Raw genomic sequence first — 25,051 nt, 5'->3', positions numbered from 1 at the left:
TTTAAATTGAGGGCGTGGATCGGATAACTGCCCGTAGCGCATAACTTTAAAAAAATGTTAGGACACCTATAAATGTTTTTCTATAATTTTGTAGAGTTTTTTTAGACGCATCTTTTGAGCCCTAATTGAACATTTTTCGTCCATATTAACCGGAGTTATTAAACTTTTAAAAATCAAAAATTTTGGAAAATAAGACTTTTTTGAAAATTTTGTTGAAAAACGTAGAAGTAACATTAAAATTATCGTTATCAACTTGTAGAGCATTAAAAAACGCTTCGATTGACCTATTTTTGAACCTAATTCGATAATAAATTTCTAAATTATTGGTATTTTAAAAACCAAAAATTGTTAAAAATGACATTTTCTCAACTTTTTTGTTTGAAAATTTTTGTTTAACTATTAAGTTATTGTAACTATCTTGTAGGGTATTTAAAAATACATTAATTGACTCAAAATTCAATCACTTTTACATAATTTATAAAAAGTTATTCATATATTTCTATTATTTTTATCTTCATGAGGAAGTAAAGTGTTCATGAAATGAGCACCAAAATTATAAAAAAAATATACAACTTGGCAGCAGTTTTTATTAAACGTTCATGAAACTGTTAGTGTTTTTTGAAGGTTATATTAAGATCCTCGATATTTTTCAAAACAGTTCAGCCAATCAAATAATTAGAAAAGTTCATGTTACTAATTCAAATAATTATACGTAAAAAATTTTCATTAATTTTTTTTATTTTAATTTTGTCCTTATTAGTTGTATTAGACGTTTATTATATTTATTTTCATGTTTAATTATGTAGTTGTGATACTGAGAAATAACTTACTTTAGTGTAGGAGATAAAATGTTTATGTATATCTTGTTATACAGATTTAGATAACCTAACATTATTTTCTTTCCAAAAATTTATATTTTAAAATAGAAGGCTACCAAATTAATAATGGTTGTACAGTAATAAAAATGAAATTTATTTTGGTCGAAGATGTAATACCAAAAATATCAAAATTGTGCACACAAAAATTTTTTTAAAAAAATTCAAATTCAAATGTTAAAGTTTTCAGAGATTTGCCCATATATGTATGATTGTTAATATGTAATTTTTTTGGTTAAAGTTGTCGAGTTTAGTTTATTCATTTGTTTTGCTTCAAATCTCTTAAACTTTTCAAAAAATTTTGTAACTAAAAATATTATATGTTCTAAAGTAATAGAGAATCCCACTTTTTGATTGTTCAAATAAAATCTTAAAAGTATTCTCTATATTTGATTATTAAAAAAAATAAAAAAAAAGATGGAGAACAAATTTTTTTTTTAACCCCAAAAATTAAAAAGTTAATTTATTTAAACAAATTATATTTTTTAATTAAAATTTTGATCATTTATCTAAAGTACAATTCCTCATGTAATCTCTCCACCAATTTTTATTAAAACTAAAACGCTACAAATAACTTTGACCTTGAATAACTTTGGTAAATATTTGAATTTCGGAAAACTATTTACAGGTTTTTATTATACCATCATAAGCTATCGAAACATATAAGAATGAGAAAAATTCATCGACCCAATGAAAAATAGGGGCCCACTTCAGTAATTCTTACCCATAATATTCAAATAAATTAAAAATACGTTTTCGTTGATCAACGTTGTGGACTTCAACTTCGTCAAAAATAGGTCAATTGAAGCGTTTTTAATGCTCTACAAGTTGGTAACAATATTTTTAAAATTACTTTTACATTTTTCAACCAAATTTTCAAAAAAGTCTTATTTTCTAAAATTTTAGATTTCTAAAAGTTTAATATGTATCTCCGGTTAATATGGACAAAAAATGTTCAATAAGGGCTCAAAAGATGTGTCTATAAAATTTCTACAAAATTAGAGAAAAGCATTTATAGGTGTCCTAACATTTTTTAAAGTTATGGGCAAAAAACGATTTTTTGAAAAATTAAAAATCCAAAAAAAATATAGGGGAGAGTGGGGCAAACCGGCCAGGTGTCAATATTTCCGAAATGAGCGAACCGGCCATAGGATATTTTCATTGCATCAGAGTTTCACGAAAATTATTATTAATTAGAATGTTTTTTTCATTAAAATATTTACTTTCAATGATAAATAATTATCTTCCAATGAGAATTACACCCTTTAATATAAATTTCCTAATAATTTCTAACTTTTTTGTTTTGTTATTAAAAAAAATTATTTATTTAATTAAAATTCAATCCTGTATTATTATTTACATTATTACAACCATTGTTCACATGATTCTTTATATTTCTTGTTATTGTAGATAATACAAATGCAATATTATAGATAAAAAACCTAACTGGCCGGTTTGCCCCATAGGGGTGGCCGGTTTACCACAGGGGGTGGGGCAAACCGGCCAGTTTGCAAAATTTTTTAAAGTTACAATACTTCTTCTTTGAGGAAGCAAAATACTTAAAATTTTGCGATGAATTATATTATTTATGAGAAGAATTGAATCCCTGTAAAAAAATGTATTATTTATGAAAATAATGGAACTATTGCTGAGAAATTTTTTTATAATTGAATTCCTGTGAAATATTAAAAATAACTGAATCAAGGAAAATTTTTGAAAATAATTGAAATTTTGACAAAAATTTTATTAAAATTTTTGAAATTAATTGCATTTTGGTGAAGAATTTTATTATTTATAAAGATAATTAAAATTCTGATAAGAATTTTTAAAAATTTTTTGAACATAGTTGAATTTTGACGAAAAATTTTATTCCTTTGGAAATAATTGAATTTCTTCAATCATTTGTAACTTCTCCAAAATTCATTTATCAGTTCAATTATTCAATTTATCATTAATTTAGTGTTTTTAACTAAAATTCTTCTATAAATCCATTGTTTTTAATAATTAATTAAATATATATTAAAAAATTTAACTAATTTCAGAAGAATTTGAATTATTAAAATTTTTCAAAAATCTAAGTTTTTTCAAATTTCTAATGAAATTCATTCAAAATTGAAATTTTACAAAATTTCACATTGAAACCTTTTGAAGTTGATCTATTTATGAAAATTGTAAGCGCAACTCTTTCAGAATTCAATTAATTATGAAATGTGTAAGTAAAGTTATTTATTAAATAATTTATAAGTAATAATTTTAGGATAGTTCTTCAAGAATTAATTTATTTAAAAAGAAATTATTGTCATAAATTGAAAAAATTGAATGTATTGTATTTTCTTATGAATTCTAAAAATGTAATTTTTTCCACTCCTTTTAATAAAAATCCGTGACTTTTCCCTGACCTGTGACAACCCTGATAATATACATATAATTAAAAATTGAAATTACAGTAAATGCTGCTGCTGGTGCGCGTTGAATCTGCTCCTCTTCTGACGAGCTGTCGGACTCGGAGTCAGTGCCAGTTGCAAAAAAACGACTCATGTTGAAACTTTATCTAAAAAAAATCTCTGTATTAAAATTTCACCAATAATCTATTTTGTTTATTTTTACATTTTTATTGTAATAAAATGCACATTTTCAACTTTTATTAAATTAATTTTCTTGGAGTTTTGACATTGTACTTGTATAGAACATATTGACGTGTCAAAAAAATGGTATATTCTTATATTCCGTCGCATTAATCAACACAACACAAAGCCTAGGTTTTAAAATCTATAAATCTATCTTTCTTTATTTGTTAAATCCGTTAAATCAATGCTTTAACAATAATATTTCTACCGTTTCAAAAAAAAATGCATACAGTGATTTTCGAGGTTAAGATTCATTTTGAAGTGATCGCTGCATGGAATGTCTTCTTTTCATTAAAAAAGAGAGAAATTTGTATTTGAATGATCACTGAAGTTTCTAAATGAACAATAGATGTGAAAACTGGATGAATATTATTCTAAAATTGTTGAAATAAGTGTAAAACAATCGGCATGTTGCCGAAACACATGGTTAACATTATTTTGTGTAAACACCGTAAAGAAACTTCTTCTGCGACTATTTAAACATGTCCTACAGGTAAATAAGATTAATTTTAACATTATAGGTCAATTTTACTTACTTAAAACTTCAATTCACTTAATTAATTAAATAATTTTCCTTTTTTCCACAACACAAGCACAAGCACCTAAAATCAGGGTTGTGAATCGTAATAAAAGTTTTAGCAATCTGCTATAATTTTACCTAGTTTTATACACTTTTATACGTATAATACGTCGAAAATGTATAAAGGCCTTTCTCCAATAGTTTTTAAAAACTCTGCGTCTGCGTCGGTTGCTATAGCAACACATGCTAAAATCAACGCAACGCAGTCATTCGCAGACACGCAGAGTTTTTGGATCCTATAGGCCTTTCTCCAATAGGATCCAAAAACTCTGCGTTTGTCTGCGAATGACTGCGTTGCGTTGATTTTAGTAGTGTTCTAAGTCGGTTATATTACCCAGAGAATATTACCGAGAACGAGAATATTACCGAGAATATAACCGACGATTAAATTCTCTGAGAATTTAAGAGAATGTGACATAACCTCACTTTTGTCATTGCTCTGTGGTAAATTCGATTGTCCGACGTTGTGTTTTTATTTAGTAGTTGTTATTTTGTTTATTTAAGTGACTATATATTTAAAGATTTAAAAAATGACAAAACCATAGAGTGTAAAATGGAAATATTTTAAAAGCAATGAATACAAAAAATTAAATTCTTCTGTAAATTTTGTTAAATAATAATATGCCACAAATGCTATATATTAAAGGTACTTGCACAGCTCTACTGACTGCAGGTTGTCATGGTAACGCATAAGAGTAAGAGATTCAGAAAATTCAAATTAAATGGTTTTTCTCTCTTACTCTCGCAGCAGAGCTGACAGAGAGCCTTTATTCACAAATAATTTCAAAATATTTATTTTAAAAAATTTTAAATTCATTGTATATAATGTTAAATATATTACTTATTCTTTATTTATATATGTCTATATTCAAAAGTATCTAAACTTTTATTCGTACTAAGTTACGCATATTTTATAAACCTTATAAATGCAAATGACATTAAATTTATAACTTAAAAAATTTGTGGTTTTACTTTTTTTTATTTACATATATAAGTTGAAGAATTCTTTTAGATAAAAGTAATCATCGCAATTGTGCTGAAATATATGTATTTATATTAATAAAAATAATAAATATACATTATTTAAATAAATAAACTTAAATTCTCAATATTCTCTTAAATTCTCTTAGGCTGCGGTTACACCTCTGCAGGCAGCCTGCCTGCCTGCAGGTTGTCATGGTAACGTACAAGAGTAAGAGAGTCAGTGACTTCAAACTTCTCCCTTACTCTCGTTGCTCCTGCCTGCGCAGGCAGGCAGCCTGCAGAGGTGTAAACGCAGCCTTATACTCTCTTAAAAAAATTAAATTACCGTAATTTCCTTAGGGAAATTACCCCAACTTAAATTCTCGAGAATTTAAGAACACTACCCATGGCAGCGTTTTGCGTTGCGTTTTGTAACTAGGCCATGAAAGCAAATATAGCAAACATATATCTCCATCTCTCTCACTCATTGCCTAGTTACAAAACGCTGCCATGGGACTCCACCCTGAGGCTGATTCCAGAATAGCTAAAAATCGTCTCGACTATCAAGACGATTCGATGCGCGTACATACATTTTTGATTACTGCGCATCGAAATTGAGACGATTTATTTTATTGTGGACTCAACCTCAAGGTGCATTTCCTTTACCAAGCAGTTGCTTATTTTTGACTATGAATACATATGGTCTAAAGGCGCTTGCACACTTCCAAAATTTTGGGCGAGCAGCGAATTTTCATGGCCTTGAAACTCATATTACTAAATATGATTGGCTCTACAAAAAGCTGCGTGAAAATGTACTTTGTCAGAGCCAATCATATTTAGTAATGTGCATTTCAAGGCCGTGAGGCTGAATTCCCATGGCAGCGTTTTGCAACTAGGCAATGAGTGTGAGAGAGATAGAGATATATGTTTGCTCTATTTGCACTCATTGTCTAGTTACAAAACGCAACGCAAAACGCTACCATGGGACTCCAGCCTGAAAATTCGCTGCTCGCCTAAAAATTTGGAAGTGTGCAAGCGCCTTTAAGCTCGACTCAATCGAATAAGACCGACTTGATCAAGCAAAGCTTAAGTCCTTGCTTAAGTCGGGACTATGAATACCGCCCTATAACCTTGGTGGTAAGTTCTCAAATGCGCCACTGGACAAATGCGCCACGGATCAATTGCGCCACTGGACAAATGCCCCACATTTGTCATATTTGAGGAAAGTGAAAAGTTTGTTCGAGAGATGGAGCTAGGTGTTCTTGGTATAGAAATTAGTCAAGTGAATTCAATTTCTTGCCAATTTCGCTCCGTATAGTGAAAATAAATTTAAGTGAAGTGTTAATTAACTGGTAATTAATTAAATGTTCTATAAAGTAGAACGGGGTGAAATAGCCACATTTTTACATTTTAATTTATAAAATCTGAATTAAAAATTTTTTTCTCAAATTTCCAATTGGCATTGAAAGGTTAGTTGTTAAGCTTGAATATTCTTGACGGAAATATTTTTTATCCCATGAAAGGACTAAGTTATAAGAGTTTTACGAAACCTCTGCAAATGGCTTTTTTGTACCACCTGGTGGGGGGAGAAAGCCACCTTGCGATTTTATCAAAATATGTTATTAATTTTTGTAATTTTATAGTTTTCCTTTATTTACATGACAAATAATCTTATTTTTAAAATATTTTAATAAATTTTAAAGAGCTTTCATCAAGGAAAATTGAATATTATGTTAAGTTTACCTGTTTTCGATTTACACTGCCAAGTTTTTGTACCTTTTTTTAAAGTCTTCCTTAAATTTCACCACAGATGCCATATTTTGTTGCAACCGTTTTCTCGTTTTTTATTTTTTAACGCACTTTATACTATTTTTTCGTCGTGTTTAATTAATTTTATTAAGTAAACACGCGAAAATTTGGTAAAATTAGAAGGTTAATTTAAGTAGAAAACAAATGAATTTCACATAATATTCAATGGATTTTTGTCCCTGGCTTTTTCACCCCCAAGACAAGTTTTTCTAAGAGCTAAAATAAATTTTAAATTCAGTTCAATTTCCAAAAATTAACATTGTATACGTTTTGAGTATAGTTTTCTCCTTATGTACAAACATTTACTTTTATTACCCGTTCATTTAAACAGGTTGTAATATGTTCGAAAAGTTCATCGAAATATTATACGCAGAGCAACTCAAAAATTAAAATTACAATGAAAATTATATTAATATAGGTACAACATCCAAACTAGTATCAAAAGTTGCGTATTAACTGATAGTATTTATATTCTAAATAGCTGATAAATCGGTTTAATAGTTTTCAAATTAAAGTCAAATGGCTTTTTTGCACCATGGCTATTTCACCCCGTTCTACTCTATCAATTACGGATAGCATTTTTGAGGTAAGTTGCTGTTTTTATTTTATATTAATAATAATAATAATAATAATAAATATTATTATTATTGTTTAAAGAAATGTGGAAATTTTTTTTAATAACTAATTTATGAAACATTTTATTTTTAAATCGTTTTTATTTATATTTTTTCTTTGGAATAATTTAATAATTCCTTTAATAATAAGATTTTTTGATATTTTCAAAAGCTCTTTATTTTTATAGAATTAGTTTGTATTTTAATTAAATAACGAGATTAAGAATTCTTTATTGTATTATACTTAATTTTACTTTCATAATTATAAATTAATTGCATTTATTTTAAACTTAGAAAGTACTTAAGTTTTCTTGAAGACAAATAAAATATAATTTATTAACAATTGTAATATTGAATATAATTCTATTTTCTAATTTGAATTTCATTTAATTAATTTTTTAAATTAGCTAACGTAAAAGTTTTTCTGAATTCACGTTCATACTTTTAGAAATGATAAGACTTCTTATAAAGTTTCAAATATTACGGAAGTTTAGAAAAATTATTCCAATTTTTATTTTATAATTAATGGTATTTATATTAAAAACAGTAATATTTTAAAAAATAATTTTTTTTTTGGAAACGTAATATATAAAAAAAGCAGGCTTCTTACTCATCTACTAAAATCTATACTATTTACTCCTTTTTTTTGTCAAATTTCTGACACTAAATTATAATTATAATTGTTATTGAAAATTCTTTTAAACAATTGGAAATTGAAGAATGTTCGCAATGTTTTTTTAATATTAAATTACCATGTATTGATGCGCAAAACTCCAAGGATTAATTTAAAAAAAGACAAATCAGTAAACTCCAATATTATATAGAAATTGTGTAAAATTTTCTGCCAAAATGCAGCCGAAAATCGACTTTTAATCTTAAAAATCCGCTTGGAAGCGTGAAGTTTTCAACAAAACAAGAGAAGATCTTATTTATATTCGTTTGCAATTTTATTTTTTTCCTGGAGCTCGAGTCGATTGTCGTCTGCATTTTGGCAATAAAATAATTTTTTTGCCAATAAATTTATATTCTTAATTATATTACAATTTTTATACTCACTTTATAATTTTTCTATAGTTATTAATATAATTTTTCTATAGAATAATGCAATTTGTAATTGTTTTTGTTTAATATTTTTGAGAGATAGGATAGATATTAATTTAGCAATAATAGAGGGGTAAATAAGGATTTTATTTAAAAAAATTTAATTGACGAATAAAGTTACAAAATATGGTCGAAAAATTGAGATTCAATTTTAACATATTTTTTAAAACTTTTAATTATATTATTTGGCTTTAATATAATTTTTAAAATTATAACGGTCTGTGATGCCTAATTATTTATAACTTTTTTTTATCGTCACTACATCTTAAGGCTCGATTTTAATCATCAGAGCTTCACTTTGATCAGAATCTAAAAAAAAGAAGTCACATATTTTAAGAGGTTAAAATAATGAAATATTTATAGAATTCAATACCATTGTCAAATAATTAATAAATTATTACTCTTTCAGGCTTCGCACTCGACAATTACTTTTAAAAAAGTAGCAGAGAAAGTAGCTTTAAATCTGAAAATAGTAGTAAAAAGTAGCAATCGAAAAATTAAAATTTGACGATTAAAAAAATCTCGTTTTAATCGAATCACAAAAAATTGATTGAGAATAATTTTTTTTCAATCATTAGAGGATTTAAACTAATGTAATTTGTGAAAATGTATCTTTTAGTGTCAGAAATTTGACAAAAAAAGGAGTAAATAGTATAGATTTTAGTAGATGAGTGCGAAGCCTGCTTTTTTTTATATATTACGTTTCCAAAAAAAAAAATTATTTTTTAAAATATTACTGTTTTTAATATAAATATACCATTAATTATAAAATAAAAATTGGAATAATTTTTCTAAACTTCCGTAATATTTGAAACTTTATAAGAAGTCTTATCATTTCTAAAAGTATGAACGTGAATTCAGAAAAACTTTTACGTTAGCTAATTTAAAAAATTAATTAAATGAAATTCAAATTAGAAAATAGAATTATATTCAATATTACAATTGTTAATAAATTATATTTTATTTGTCTTCAAGAAAACTTAAGTACTTTCTAAGTTTAAAATAAATGCAATTAATTTATAATTATGAAAGTAAAATTAAGTATAATACAATAAAGAATTCTTAATCTCGTTATTTAATTAAAATACAAACTAATTCTATAAAAATAAAGAGCTTTTGAAAATATCAAAAAATCTTATTATTAAAGGAATTATTAAATTATTCCAAAGAAAAAATATAAATAAAAACGATTTAAAAATAAAATGTTTCATAAATTAGTTATTAAAAAAAATTTCCACATTTCTTTAAACAATAATAATAATAATATTTATTATTATTATTATTAATATAAAATAAAAACAGCAACTTACCTCAAAAATGTTATCCGCAATTGATATAGAACATTTAATTAATTACCAGTTAATTAACACTTCACTTAAATTTATTTTCACTATACGGAGCGAAATTGGCAAGAAATTGAATTCACTTGACAAATTTCTATACCAAGAACACCTAGCTCCATCTCTCGAACAAACTTTTCACTTTCCTCAAATATGACAAATGTGGGGCCTTTGTCCAGTGGCGCAATTGATCCGTGGCGCATTTGACCGGTGGCGCATTTGTCCAGTGGCGCATTTGAGAACTTACCGGTGCTAGTCTCGCTAGAAAAAATTATATTCAGTCTGGCGATTCCGCCAAACTTTAGGGTGCAGTCCCATGCTGAGCAGGAAACAGAATGCTGAGCAGAAAACAGAATGCAAAGCAGAATTTCGTGAGAGTGGAAAGGATAGTGATATCTGACTATCTCTCTTGCACTCACGAAATTCTGCTTTGCATTCTGTTTTCTGCTTATCATGGGACCGTACCCTTAGGCCGCAGTCCCATGGCAGCGTTTTGCTTTGCGTTGTAATAAGAGAGAATACAGCAAACGTATATTTGCGTCTTTTTCTCTCCCATTACGACGTAACGCAAAACGCTGTCATGGGACTCCACCCTTAGGGTACAGTCACACGATCAATGCATCTGCGTGATGCATGCATGCACAAACATTTGACTGTTCACACCTCAATTTTTCGCTCTCGAAAAATCATTTTTCTGGCGGGATATTTAAAATTGATTAAAATTTAAAAATAACGTATTACTATAATTATTACAATAAAAAATAAAAAAATTGAACGTTTATTATAAGGAATTAATTGTAAATAAATTTCTTTTAATTAGTGGCATATTTTAAATTATAAAAATTCACAATATTAAAATATGCCACAAATTAAGAGAAATTTATTTACAATTAATTCCTTATAATAAACGTTCAATTTTTTTTATTTTTTATTGTAAAAATTAGTAATACGTTATTTTTAAATTTTAATCAATTTTAAATATCCCGCCAGAAAAATGATTTTTCGAGAGCGAAAAATTGAGGTGTGAACAGTCAAATGTTTGTGCATGCATGCATCATGCAGATGCATTGATCGTGTGACTGTACCCTTAGGCTGCGGTTACACCTCTGCAGGCTGCCTGCCTGCGCAGGCAGGAGCAACGAGAGTAAGGGAGAAGTTTGAAGTCACTGACTCTCTTACTCTTGTACGTTACCATGACAACCTGCAGGCAGGCAGGCTGCCTGCAGAGGTGTAACCGCAGCCTTACTCTGTTCACAGGCTTAAGCCGTATTCACTAGTCAACAGGTCATGGCCGTATATACACAGCGTAACGCAAGTATAAGTGCCAACGCTGAACATTGAAATTGAAAATATTTGAGTGAGAATATTTTTTAGCACAATTGTCAAAGTTTACGGGAGTGACAAATTTTTTTTTTGATGAAAAAAAACAAATTCTTCTATTTTAAATTAGCGTGAATGATTATAAAATCATTTAAAATGTATAATAGATTACAAGGATTGTCGATTGAATAGAATTAAGCGTTGTATTTTGTGTAAAACAACAGTTGTCATATCCCATAATGAAGAATGGTTATGTTTTTCAAAGGATAGTGGTTTAACAACAATGGAGGACTTTTCCCCGTCAAAGGTGAGTTTCAAAGAATTTTCATAACATTAAAATTATTAAAATAATGAATCTATAATACAGGAATTGATTAAAATTTTAGCCTTAGAAAAAATAATTACATTTAAAAAATTTATTGATTGACAATTTTAAAAAAGGTAGGAAAAATTGATTTATCATAAAAAACATGATTTATTCAATATAATTTATTATTTTATGAAAAAAACTAAGAATAAACTTAATGTTTAGAAATCTATTTCTAATTTTGGATAATATTGAAAAATTACTTGAAATTATAATTTTGTTAATAATTGAGTATAAAAATTGTAATTATTTTTTAATTTTTTTAGTTTTAAATATTCACCAAATTTGGTCTTGTAAAATTGTCCAATCCAGACAAATATTGGTTTCAATTAGATTACATAAGTTTACAAGCTTTGCAATACTTAATTTTCTAATTGAATTATATCAATCAATAGTTATATTACTGTAAGAATAAAGTAAAATAATTTCACCACACTCTCGTGTCGCACTTGTAATGTTTTTGTATTAAAAAAGTTTTTAATAACGTCTCATCCATCTCTTTGTGTTGAAAATATGACAAAAATATATCTGGTAATAATTTTTTGATTATAGATTATTTAAAATATTTTCTATTGAAATTATTGTGTTTTCATTTTAAATGAAAATTGAAAGATTATGAGAAAGTGAATTTATTTGACATTGATAAACTTCTAATCATGAACTGTCACTTTGTATTCAATAATAATTATATATAATTTGTCGTCATCTATTTTTATTTTCTTTCTTTGATTATCTTTCATTGATAAACACTTTTTTTAAATTCCAAGATGAATATATATGTCCATTGTAAATTTTCGCATGATATTAAATTTGAAGACAAAGAAAATAATTTTTTTTTTATTTTTCTAAATTAATACATAAAAATTATTTTGTTGTTTCTAAATATAATTTAGTGACAAATTGAAAGAATAATCATTTCTTTTCGTTTGTTTGAATTTAGACTTTCTATAATTGTGTTAAAGTTAATTAAATTTTAAATTAAGTGTATTTTTCAGAGACGTCTGCAAAAGGAGTTGATGTCTTTGATTCGTGAGCCACCACCTGGAATGTATGTGGATGGTGATAATGTGGATGAAAATTTAAATCAATGGGTTGTAAATATGGAGGGTGCAAAAGGAACTTTATACGAAGGGGAACATTTTCAATTGCAATTTAAATTTAGTCCGAAATATCCTTTTGATTCTCCTGAGGTGACATTTATTGGTGGGAATATTCCTGTTCATCCTCATATTTACAGTAATGGCCACATTTGCCTCTCAATTCTAACGGACGATTGGTCACCAGCTCTTAGTGTGCAAAGTGTGTGTTTGAGTATTATATCAATGTTGAGTAGTTGCAAAGAAAAGGTAAAAATAATTGCAAATTTGGTATTTCTGTAAAATTAAGTAAAAAGTCTATTACATATGTACTTATTACTTAATTGTGAATAAAATTATTTTTCTCGAATTTTCAAACAAACTTAACTTATTTCAGACAAGACCACCGGACAATTCGTTTTATGTCAAAACTTGTAACAAAAATCCAAAGAAGACGAAATGGTGGTATCATGGTAAGCATCACTTTTTTAAATTTACTATTTATAGTTATTACCATTTAGTGTTTTAATAATATATTATTATCAATTATTAACCATTTATTTATTTTTTTATTCGTTTAAAATAGAAAAAGAAAATTTTCTGCAAAAAATATTAAACTTTAAGCGAAAATGTTAATTGACCATTTATAGTTAATTCTATTTAGTATTTTAATAATTTATTATTATTAACTATTAAACATTTACTTATTTTTTTGTTAAATCATATATTTATTTTTTATTTATCGTTCAAATGTTGTAAAAACGAAAAAGAAAATTTTTTGTAAGATTTCAAGTTTGCCACAGGTCAGGAAAAGCGGAAAAAAGTCAGGTGAACTAGAGTTGGTTAGGGAAACCAGGGAAAAGTCAGGAATTTTTATTAAAAGTCTTGGAAAAATTAAATTTTTAGAATTCACAAGAAAACTCTCAATTTTGGTGTCTTTTTTTGCCTCATAAACTATAAAAAAATTTTAACTTATAAATTATTTAATGAATAACTTTACTTACACATTTCAAAATTAATTGAGTTTTAAAAGAGTTGCGTTTATAACATTTACAAATAGATGAACTTCAAAAGGTTTTAATTTGAAATTTCATAAAATTTCAATTTTGAATGAATTTAATTAGACATTTTAAAGAACTTAGATATTTGAAAAATTTTAATAATTTAAATTCTTCTGAAATCAGTTAAATTTTTTAATATATTTTAAAATAAATATTAAAAACAATGTATTTATAGAAGAATTTTAGTTAAAAACACTAAAAAAATGAAAATTTGGAGAAGTTACAAATTATTGCAGAAAAATTATTTCAAAAGTAATTAAATTCTTCAGAAATCAATTAGGTATGTTGAAAAATTTTTAAAAAGTCTCGTCAAAATTTGCATTATCTTTATAAATAATAAAATTATTCTCTAAAATGCAATTATTTTCAAAAATTTTAATAACATTGTTATTAAAACTTCAATTATTTCAATATCAACTATTTTAATAAAATTTTCACAGGAATTCAATTATTTACAAATTTCTCAGCAATAATTCCATTATTTTCATAAATAATACATTTTTTTAGAGGGATTCAATTGTTTTCATAAATAATAAAATTATTTTTAGAATATCAATTATATTCATAAATAATAAAACTCATAGCAGAATTTAAATTATTTTTAATACAATATTTATCGAATTTCTTTAAAAATGTTATTCTTAAAGTCTTTATTAAAATTCGTCGAGAGAATTCAATTTTATTCAATAAATTATTTATTTTTGTTTTAAAATAATATTGAATTCTCGTAGAATTTTCTAATAAAAATTGATTTAAAAATGAATTTTAGTTAAAATTTTAGATAATTGAATATTAAAATCATTATAGCCTGGATTTTTAGAAATAATTCAATTTTGAAAAGGTTTCAAATTAAAATCTTTGAGAATCTGAATTTTTCATACTTTTAAATAACAATTCTGTTGAATTAATTTTTTTGAAAAATTTTAATTCATATTCTTTTTAAATTTTCAAAAGGTAATGTAATAAAACATTTTTTTGAGTATCTAATCAATTTTTAGAGTGAACCAGAATATTCTTTAGGGTCAGGGAAAAAGTCAAAATTTTGTTTAGAAATCAGGGAAAAGTCAGGAAAAAAAATTAAATTTTGTTGGCATCCCTGAATTTGCTTGTTCCTAGAAGAACAAATTAAACTTTAAGCGAAAATGATAATTGAACATTTATAGTTATTACATACTATTTAATATTTTTATCATTTATTATTATTAACTACTAACCGTTTATTTATTTTTTATTAATCATTTATATATTTTTTTATTCATTGTAAAATAGAAAAAGAAAATTTTCTGTAAGATTTGAATTGAAAAATGTAATTTGCTTCTACAATTTCTTCACAAAAAATTAAACTCTAAGCTTTAATCATAAATTTGACTAATTCTTAATTGTAAATTTGAATAATAAAATAAATTAGCGTAAACTTTTTTTCCAGACGACAGTGTATAATGAAGCTGACTGGCCAAAGTGATTAATAAACCACCCAGAGTGCTTTGATATGCCCATTTTTTAGGGAATTAAATGACAAGTTTCTTTTTTCAAAATAATAAAAGTGACAGAGAATCCCTCTATGCATTAATTTAAAAAAAAAGAGGAAGTGTATATGATACCACATCAATATTAAAATAATTATTATCAATTTGTAATATGTTAAAAAATATGACGTTAAACTTATGATTTGTTTAATTATTATTAGAAAATAATGCGCGTTAGATTATATATAGTGGATTAATTTTTGAAGGAAATAATAACATTTAGATCAAATAAAAAAACAAAAAAAACAAGTGATCAAGAAGGCAAACGTGTTAAAGAAAAAAATTATATAAGAAATATTTAATTGTTCGCAGAGGCGTGTTTAGAATGAGTGCATATATGATTATTTATATGTAAAAGTCAAATATTGAGTAGATTTAGCGATGAAAATGCAAATCATTTAGCACAATGTCATATAAATATATATATTATATAAAATCCTGTAAAGATATTTGAGACTACATAATAGGGGTTTGTTGAACAGTGTACACACTGCGTCTGCGTATAATCAATTTATAAAGAAAAAAATATGTATTATTATATATTTAGGCACCAATTTTAACCACAGCTTTTTATGCTTCGAAATAAATTTTTCTTACGTCTTGAAAAAAACGTGTGTTTTTAGATGATTTGTGTCTATTCTTCGAACATTATTAAAAACACATTGTGCATTATGTGTGTACTAAATTTATTTAATAAATTCCATTTTTTGCACAAAATTCAAATATTTTTAATGCATTAATTATTAAATCAAGGTATAAATAAAGTTTTTTGCATTTTTATGAAAAAAAGGCTTTTTTATTATTTTCTTCTGAATGATACTTTAAATCATTCAATTATTTAAAATTATTAATACTTTAATTAACAAATCAAAGGAAATAAATTGTTTTGCATTTTTGATAAAAAAGTCTTTTTTTATTATATTCTTCTGAATGATGCTTTAAGTTGTTTTAAATATTTTTAAATCATTAATACTTTAATTAATAATTCAAAGTTGTTTTTATTTTTTGGTAAAACAGTCTTTAATTATTTTCTCTATGATTATTTAAATATCACTATATTTTTGAATGAAGTTATGCGCAAATCGGAGTTTAAAATGCAATCGATGACATGTAGACGTTAAAAGTTTAAAAAAAATAGTTTTTGGAAACTAAAAAATAAGTAGAAAGTTTTAAATTTTTTATACTATAGTTATAAATATCAAACTATAAAAATTTGCTTATTTTTAAAATTTACTGAAGATAAAGTTCCATTCACAGGTAGTTCCACCTACTTTTGTGTTGGACAATATTTTGAATTAAGCTTAAAATGAAATTAAAAGTGATAATGAAAATGATTTTAATTTATTTTATCGTTATAAGATAAATTTATAAACGTTGTATATAAATAGAAACTTTAATCAACAATTGTAACAAATGCTAACAAACTTTTTTTGCGTATGTCCACCGCGTATACATGGTATACATCGTAACATAACCTCAAAATTTTGACAGCACATGTTACACATGTCACTTTCATTCTACTTGTTGAGTCTATAATTGAATAAAAATCTAATTACCTAATTGTTTCCAAATGGTACAGCATTTTAATTAATTTGTTTATTTTTGCAATATTGAATTAAAAAGTTAATATATTTTGCTTAATTTTTATTACCAGTCTATTGAATTTATAAGTTTCATTGCTTATTTTAATTTATTTAATTTCTATCTACTATAAAAGAGGACGATAACTTGATATTAATTAATATAATCTTTGTTTTGTGTATCTAAAAATAACCTTCGTATTTATTTCCGTAGCGGAAAACCAAAAAAATGAAAAAGTGGAACGTCAGAAAAAATATCCTGTCAACATTCCGGTGTAAAAATTCATAATATTATTTTTTATGTAAAAGCGCAAAAATTAATTTTCATTTATTTTATTTTAAGTTTATAAAATTGGAATACAAAATTTATGAAAAATTCTTCACACTAAAGGAGACGAAAAAGGCGGATCAAGTGATTGTTGCTGATACGAAAAGAGAATATAATTATTTTCATTACTTCATCAAATTCAGGTTTGGTAAGTTTTTTTGTATTTGATAAAAGAGTAATCTATATGTACATTTTTTTTATTAATTAATTTAATTATTTTCTAATGATATGAAATCTAACTTAAGAAAGTGAAAATAATTTGAAATTTAGTTTAACGCTAGGGGTGAACAACTTCGATATTCCTCGTACACTCGCTAGATATTCACATGTATTCTATGGGTATTCTCATGTTTTTCAGCATAAATATTCAATATTCTCAGTATTCACTGATATTCTTTAATATTCTCAGTTTTCACTTATATTCTTAAATATTCCCTATATATTCCCATATATTCCTAAGTAATCTCCAATATTTTGACATATTCTATAATATTAACGAGCAATAACAACAGTTTCAAGAAAACTGTAACATATTTTTACATTTGTCATTTTAAATTTATACGCGTAAAGTCTCAGGAAATTCAAAATTCTCTGCTGCTTCGATACTCGAGTTAAAAAACAGAGTCAATTATTGTAAGGAAAAATGCAATACATGAGGACGATTGGTGTGCGTTTTCATCAATAAATAAAGCCTTTATTTTATTTGTTAACGCAGGGAGACCGCATGTCAGTAAAGTCAGAGAAATGACAGGAAAAAAATTTTTAGTCGTGGAAATGAAGAAAAATGATATTCTTTTCGAAATACTTTCAAAAACTTAAAAACTTTTCTTCCAAATATTGCAACAAAAAACTCATTTCGATTTTTAAAGTGCGAAAAATAACTATAAACAAATCTTTCAAAAATTATTTTTGAATCATTTTTCTATTTAAATTTTCGAAATATACAATTAAAAAATTTTTGAATAATTAAAATTTTGTAAAATTTAATTGAAATTAACTAATTTTCTTCAAATATTCTATTACAATTTTCGAAAATCGACTTTTGAAAATAATATAATTATCAAAAGAGTTAATGAAAAATCTTTAAATATAAATTTAAAAACAAATTTAGCTTCTAATTTAAAAATTTTTTTAAATTCAATATTTTTAGTATTTTTAAATACACATTCCAAAAATTCAAATACATACAAAAATAATAACTTTTTAGAATTACTTTTAACATTTTGGAGAAAAAAATTATGTTAAAAATTTTTAATTTAAATTCATCAAAAAATTAATTAGTTTTCTTTAAATTAAACAAAAATTCTTTTAAGAAATGCAATTATCTTTAAAAGATTTTACCACATTTCAATTGTTTGGAAATTTTTCAATTGCATATAAATAAGAAAACTATTTTCTTTCGAAAATTATTTTAAAATATTAAAAAAATTAATTGTAAGTATTTCTTTATTAGTTTTTTAAAAATATTATACCTTTATAACTAAAGAAAAAACATGGACAGTTATAAGAAATTGAGTTTTGTATTTAAATAATTGAATTATTCTAGACGAACTATCGGAAAATTATTTAAAATAATTGATTCAGATATGAAGTTTAGTTGAAAATTATAGAAAATAATTGAATTCAGGTAAGGTTATAATTGTAGTTTTTATAAATTATTAACATTCATAAATACTCGTTTTCCGTAAAGTTTCATATTTTCCTGTAAAAATATTTTATAATAGAAAATAATTTTAATGTCAGTAAATTGTCAGGGAAATTGATAAACTGAAACTTGTGACCACCCTGGGTAAGGTACTAACTTTATATGACTGCAAATACGTCAAAGGATTGACAGTTTACGAAAACATCAGTTCTAAGACTTATTTTTAATAATTTTGTGAGAGGTATGACACTCAAAAATGTAATTAAAAGAATAAATTTTAAAGATAAAATAAAAATCAGACGCAAAGCATATTTTCAAAGTTTATAAGATTTTACCCCGGTTTTACATGAAAGAGTATTTTAAATAAATTCCGCTTTTTCTTAATATTTTTTTTCAAGAAACATTGACTAATATTCTATAATTTTTCTAAATATTATTAAATATATATAATAATCTTATATTTTCGAACATATTCCCTTCTTTTCAAACATATTCATATATTCCTCGGCATATTCCTTTATAGTCAAACATATTCTTCAATATTCTCCATGATATTCACGTATATTCAAACATATTCTTACATTTGTCTAACTATTCTAAGTATTCCATATTCCCAAATATTCTCAGTATTCTCAAGTATTCCTTGTTGGGAATATATTCTTCGTACGCCCTGAATGAGAGTTGTTCACCCCTCGGTTTAACGTAAATAATAAAAACTATTTTCGATCAGTCATTGAAATATGTCGCATTTCAATTTGTATAGTGCAGGGTGTCTACTAACCGGGAATTCCGGGAAAACCGGGAAATAACCGGGAATTTTATTTGACCGGGAAAAACCGGGAATTAGCCGGGAATTTTATACCGAACCGGGAATTTTTTCACAAAAATTAAAAAAGTTTTATTATTTTAATTTGTTTTTAAAAAATCAATTTTTATTTCAATTTTTATAGATATTTATACTGTTCTCTAAATTTAAGTTAGTTAAAAATAATTAATTTGATGATAAAAAATCAGTTACCAATTCAAATATATTATGTAAATAAATTTAAAAAAAATTATGGAGTTAATAGAAATATTGTGAAATTCGACTGAAAATATGTAATTAAATTTGTTAAAGAAATTCATTAGAAACTTTTTAACAAATAGAATTTTCAAAGTATTTTAATTTAATAATTGATTAATAATTGAATATTATAAAGAGTAAAATTCTAATGTATTCATGTTTCTTACTCCGAAGATTAATAATTAAAATTTTTATTAGTTATTTTAAAAAAATATACATACTTAAAATTGTTTAATAAAATTAAACTTTCGCAAAATTTTTTTTAAGTCTAAAAAATAAAATTGTTGTAATTTTTCAATTCTATTGTTTCAAGATAATTGAATTTTTCTAAACAAATCATTGAAATTTTTTTACTTTTTTTGAAAAATAATTGAATTCTTTTAAAGAATTTTATTTAAATTTTTCGAAAATAATCAAGGGAAGTTAGTGACCATAATTATAATTTTATTTTTAAAATTTAAAGTCCCTCTTACAGTTTTAAATCAATTTTTTGCTTCTAAAAATTATACTATTCTATTAATTTTTAATAATTATAATTATTAAACTTCTCTTAAATTTTTATCATTTCAAATTTCTGAATGTTCAAATAAATGATATTTATTTATTTCTTGAGCAAATTAAATGTTTATTACATATTAAGTAAAGAATTAATTATTGCTGCTTATTATTTTCAAAAATTTTAATAAAATTCTTCACAAGAATTAAATTATTTTCATAAATAATAGCATTCTTTGGAAGGATTCAAATATTTTTATAAATAGTAAAATTCTTTGCAGAAGTTCAATTATTATCAATGTAATTTTAATAAAATTGAAAAATCCAATTTTCAATTATAATTATAAAGAGACAAGATTATTTTTAAAAACTTGAAAAAATTCTTTGTTTAATTCAAGTATTTTCCAAGTTTTTAATTAAAATTACTGAAAAAAACATTATTTTCAAAAAATTTAATGATTTATTTATGTTTGAAATCAAATTTAAATTTAAATTTGATAAGAAAAAAAACCGGGAAAAAATTAGGATATAGCCGGGAAAAACCGGGAAATAACCGGGAATTTTGTTAAACGAAAATAGTAGACACCCTGATAGTGTTTCAGTGGTGCTTTCAGTAGTATAAAATTATTTATCGCAGGTCAGAAACTGAGCGGAAGCTAATTAATCTGATTAATAAAAATTCACACAAATAGCAGGGAAATGTAAGTTTTTAGAATTATAAGAATACCACTCGAGTGAAGAATACTTGGAAAAATAACAGAAGAGTTGAGAGAACTTATTCATATACCCTGAGGGCTGGTTTTATATCTAAGGGCTGGATTTACTCCTTTTATACATTCTTCCCCCTTTTTTTAAATTCTTTTTACTTCTTTCATTCGGTTTATTTTATTTCACTGTACAATCAATTTAAACGCAATTTTTACTTTTCTCATTTCGTAAAAAAAATTTTTAACTAAGACAAGCTTCAGACTTTTTTCTACTATTTTTTTTAAAAAAAAGTAAATTTCTTCGACTTATTTTCAAAAAGGGTCGACATTTTAGAATTTTCTCTTAAATATTCCAACTAAATACGACTTTTTTGGTATAAAATTGAGGGCGTGGAACGGATAATTGCCTGCAACGCATGGTCGAAAGGGACTATACCAGTCAGACATCAGCAGGGTCCACGGTGCGTCTAGTCAGAATTAAATGAAAAATGATATTACCTCAAATTTTTTTGTTGATTCTGTATCCTAGCCCTATATAGACATATCTTATGAAGAGACGAAAATTGTTAGTTTAGCGCTTTTTTTTAACGACGTCAATTACATTTTTTGATAATTTTTACATTTTTCAACATATTTTATATCATTTTAAACATATATATGTTTTCCACGTCAAGTGACCCAGGTCAAAAATTTACATGGAATATTTGAAAAATTTGTAGTTTCTTTAAAACAAAACGAAAATACGTTTTCTATTTTGGGTTTTGCTGCTGTTTTTCAACACTTTCTAATAGTGTGAACAAATGTAGAGAAAAAAAATTGTTTGACCTTGAAAAATTAAATTAAAAAATAAAATTTCATTTTTTTATCAAATGGGCAGTTTTTATTTTTTTAAAAAAAATTTTATCATAAAGGTGAGGTTTTTTCCTAAAAAAATGTATAGGTCAAAATGTGGGACAAGAACTTTTAACTGGTCAAATTAAGCATTTACATCTGCACTGCACCGGCCCACAGTGGAATTTTTTTACAATTTCCTATTAAAAAATGTCTATAGCTTACAATTTTTAACCGATTTGAGTGTTCTTTGTCTTAAATTAAAAGGGAATAAATTCTTAAGACATCCTTCGAGGCCGATTTTGGGGATTTTAATTATTTATAATTTTTTTTAAATCAAAGTTAACAAATTAATACACTTTTTTAAAAAAGGACGTTTATTTTCTTATTCCGTTAATGCACATGATCTAAATCAATTTAAATTCATCCAATATGACCACCAGATAATTAATAAAGCATAAAATAATTTATTTTAATTGTTATAAACAATATACAGCCCAACAACGCGCAGGGGCGGTGGATTGCAGAAGTAAATGTTTATTTTGACCAGTTAAAAGTTCTTGTCCCACGTTTTGACCTACACATTTTTTTAGGAAAAAACCTCACCTTTCTGATAAAATTTTTTTTAAAAAAATAAAAACTGTCCATTTGATGAAAAAATGAAATTTTATTTTTTAATTTAATTTTTCAAGGTCAAAATTTTTTTTTCTCTACATTTGTTTACACCATTAGAAAGTGTTGAAAAATAGCAGAAAAACCCAAAATAGAAAATGTATTTTCGTTTCGTTTTAAAGAAACTACAAATTTTTCAAATATTCCATGTTAGGGTGGAGTCCCATGGCAGCGTTTTGCGTTGCGTTTTGTAACTAGGCAATGAGTGCAAATATAGCGAACCTATATCTTCATCTCTCTCACACTCATGGCCTAGTTACAAAACGCAACGCAAAACGGTGCCATGGGACTGCACCCTTAGACCAAAAATTTAAACTTTGACCCCCTCCAGTTTTTATATTTGTTTAAATAAATTAATAATATTTGGTATTTTTAATTGTATCGAATAGGACTACTGTTTGTGCAAACTTTTAACCCGATCCCAAACATTTAAAATTTGGACCTGGGTCACTTGACGTGGAACCCGTCATATAATTACGTAAGAACTTAAAAGTAACTTTGTTATTGTTTAGTATCGGTTAGCCCCGCTGACATTGATTTTACAACAACGAAACAATAATTTAATATAACATGTACATAATTACACTCTTAAAAAAGCGTGGTTATAAGTGAAGAGTATTGTAAACTATAGAGTAGCCCTTAAAAGTTTAAGGGGACATTCCAGTTCAAAACAGGCAAAAAGAAGGTTTTTTTAGTATATATATTATTAAAATAACTATGGGACATTCCACGTCAACACGGACAGAGCTCTAAACAAAAATTGCTTTGATGGATTTAAACGTTCTCGGGCTTAAAAGATTTCTACGTTCATGTACTTTAAGATGCCGATGGACGTTTTTTGAAAAATTCCATTTCCGATGCCAATAGAACTGTCAAAAGTCAAAAGGTCCAAAAATCTCAAAATACTTTTATGAATTAAAAGCAAAAAACGAGGTAAATAATTCTGTAACTCATTTTTTATCAGTTTTTAGGGTTCTCGAATATAAATCTAAAGTTTTTTTTTAAAAATCCAAAATGGCGAATTCAATATGGCGGACAAAATTCAAATTTGATCAGATTCGATTAAAACTTGTTACTCGGGGGTTTTTAGGGTCGCTGATTACGAATCTGAAGTCACTTTTTAAAAATTCAAAATAGCGGATTCAATATGGCAGAAAAAATTTTCAAATTTGATCCGATTCCCTTAGAACGTGTTACTCGGGGGCTTTTGGGGTCGCAGATTATGAATATGAAGTTACTTTGTAGAAATTCAAAATGGCGGATCAAATTTTTTAATTTGATCAGATTTAATTAAAAAGTGTTACTCGGTGGTTTTTAGCGTATCTGATTATGAATTTGAAGCCTCAAACACAAAGTAACTTTATATTCATAATCTGCGACCCCAAAAGCCCCCGAGTAACACGTTCGAAGGGAATCGGATCAAATTTAAAAATTTTTTCCGACATATTGGATCCGCCATTTTGAATTTTTAAAAAGTGACTTCAGATTCGTAATCAGCGACCCTAAAAACCCCCGAGTAACAAGTTTTAATCGAATCTGATCAAATTTGAATTTTGTCCGCCATATTGAATTCGCCATTTTGGATTTTTAAAAAAAACTTTAGATTTATATTCGGGAACCCTAAAAACTGATAAAGAATGAGTTACAGAATTATTTACCTCGTTTTTTGCTTTTAATTTATGAAAGTATTTTGAGATTTTTGGACCTTTTGACTTTTGACAGTTCTATTGGCATCGGAAATGGAATTTTGCAAAAAACGCCCATCGGCATCTTAAAGTACATGAACGTAGAAATCTTTTAAGCCCCAGAACGTTTAAATCCATCAAAGCAATTTTTGTTTAGAGCTCTGTCCGTGTTGACGTGGAATGTCCCCTTTATTACATTTATTTAAAAAATTTCTTTTACATGTAATAAATAATTTATTTAAGAATTTGTAAAAAAAATTTTTTTCATTTTTATTTCAAAATGGCGGCGATATACGCCATTTTTGAAAATGCCCATTTTCGGTGGTAAGATCGATTCCAAACTTTCTAAAACAGATAAAACTAAAAAAGAAGTGACATTCTCTTCGTTACACTGTAAAAAATTTTTCGGAAATTTTTCCGAAAAAATACGGACAGCACGGAACTCCAACCGGTGGAAATTTTTCCGAATAAATAAAAGGAATTATCTCCCATGAAGTTCGGAAATATTTCCTACTATTTATTCGGAAATTCTACATAAATCATTTGAATATTTATGTAAAAAATCAAAACTGTTTATATTGTATTCTGATATATTAAAAAAAATGTAAATTAGTTTTAAAAAAATTATTATTTACATTTTTACGGAAGAATCTATTTATCTATCTACCACGATTTGAACTCTCAGCCTTAAGGCGCTAGCACAGCTCCTACTGCCTGCCTGCAGGTTGACATGGTAACACATAGGAGTAAGAGAGTAAGAAAATTCAAATTAAATGTTTTTTCTTT

The 25,051-nt window shown here is 25.7% G+C and overlaps 3 protein-coding genes across 6 annotated transcripts in view; 2 read left to right on the top strand and 1 right to left on the bottom strand.

Annotated features, from left to right (window-relative positions):
• The window catches only part of LOC122500440 (eukaryotic translation initiation factor 3 subunit C), a 120,016-nt gene extending 115,825 nt beyond the window's left edge, over nucleotides 1-4,191 (bottom strand). For both annotated transcript variants that reach the window (XM_043609364.1, XM_043609365.1), the window contains exons 1-2: nucleotides 4,039-4,191; nucleotides 3,321-3,426 (exon numbers count right to left, since the gene is read on the bottom strand). In XM_043609364.1, coding sequence (XP_043465299.1) covers nucleotides 3,321-3,413 — 93 coding nt within the window. In that variant the 5' untranslated portion in view covers nucleotides 3,414-3,426; nucleotides 4,039-4,191. The remainder of the gene's footprint in view (nucleotides 1-3,320; nucleotides 3,427-4,038) is intronic.
• Nucleotides 4,192-11,248: 7,057 nt separating this feature from the next.
• On the top strand, nucleotides 11,249-15,869 carry LOC122500458 (ubiquitin-conjugating enzyme E2 W). 3 transcript variants are annotated; one of them, XM_043609395.1, is made up of 4 exons: nucleotides 11,249-11,536; nucleotides 12,580-12,942; nucleotides 13,070-13,145; nucleotides 15,160-15,869. In XM_043609395.1, the coding sequence occupies exons 1-4, from the start codon at nucleotides 11,513-11,515 to the stop codon at nucleotides 15,171-15,173; spliced, it is 477 nt and encodes a 158-aa protein (XP_043465330.1). In that variant the 5' UTR covers nucleotides 11,249-11,512; the 3' UTR covers nucleotides 15,174-15,869. The 3 variants fall into 3 exon arrangements, with proteins under 3 accessions (XP_043465330.1, XP_043465331.1, XP_043465332.1); XM_043609396.1 differs by having other exon boundaries at nucleotides 11,252-11,536; nucleotides 12,592-12,942; XM_043609397.1 differs by lacking the exon at nucleotides 11,249-11,536 and adding an exon at nucleotides 11,996-12,127 and having other exon boundaries at nucleotides 12,592-12,942.
• A 1,213-nt stretch (nucleotides 15,870-17,082) lies between these two features.
• Nucleotides 17,083-25,051, top strand: part of LOC122500437 — a 115,052-nt gene continuing 107,083 nt past the window's right edge. The window contains exons 1-2 of the mRNA XM_043609362.1: nucleotides 17,083-17,114; nucleotides 17,231-17,315. The gene's annotated coding sequence lies outside the window, so the exon portion shown is untranslated. The remainder of the gene's footprint in view (nucleotides 17,115-17,230; nucleotides 17,316-25,051) is intronic.

Source organism: Leptopilina heterotoma, unplaced genomic scaffold (assembly GCF_015476425.1).
Source record: "Leptopilina heterotoma isolate Lh14 unplaced genomic scaffold, ASM1547642v1 Lhet_186, whole genome shotgun sequence".
NCBI lineage: Eukaryota > Metazoa > Arthropoda > Insecta > Hymenoptera > Figitidae > Leptopilina > Leptopilina heterotoma.
This window is presented reverse-complemented; position numbering and strand designations above follow the sequence as displayed.

What these genes read in the sequence shown, in the direction of transcription:
- LOC122500458 (XM_043609395.1), top strand. Translation starts at nt 11,513, where the DNA reads ATGGAGGACTTTTCCCCGTCAAAG. An exon ending in AGGACTTTTCCCCGTCAAAG is followed by an intron (nt 11,537 to 12,579) that starts GTGAGTTTCAAA and finishes TTTTAAATTAAG; the next exon opens with TGTATTTTTCAGAGACGTCT. An exon ending in TGAGTAGTTGCAAAGAAAAG is followed by an intron (nt 12,943 to 13,069) that starts GTAAAAATAATT and finishes AACTTATTTCAG; the next exon opens with ACAAGACCACCGGACAATTC.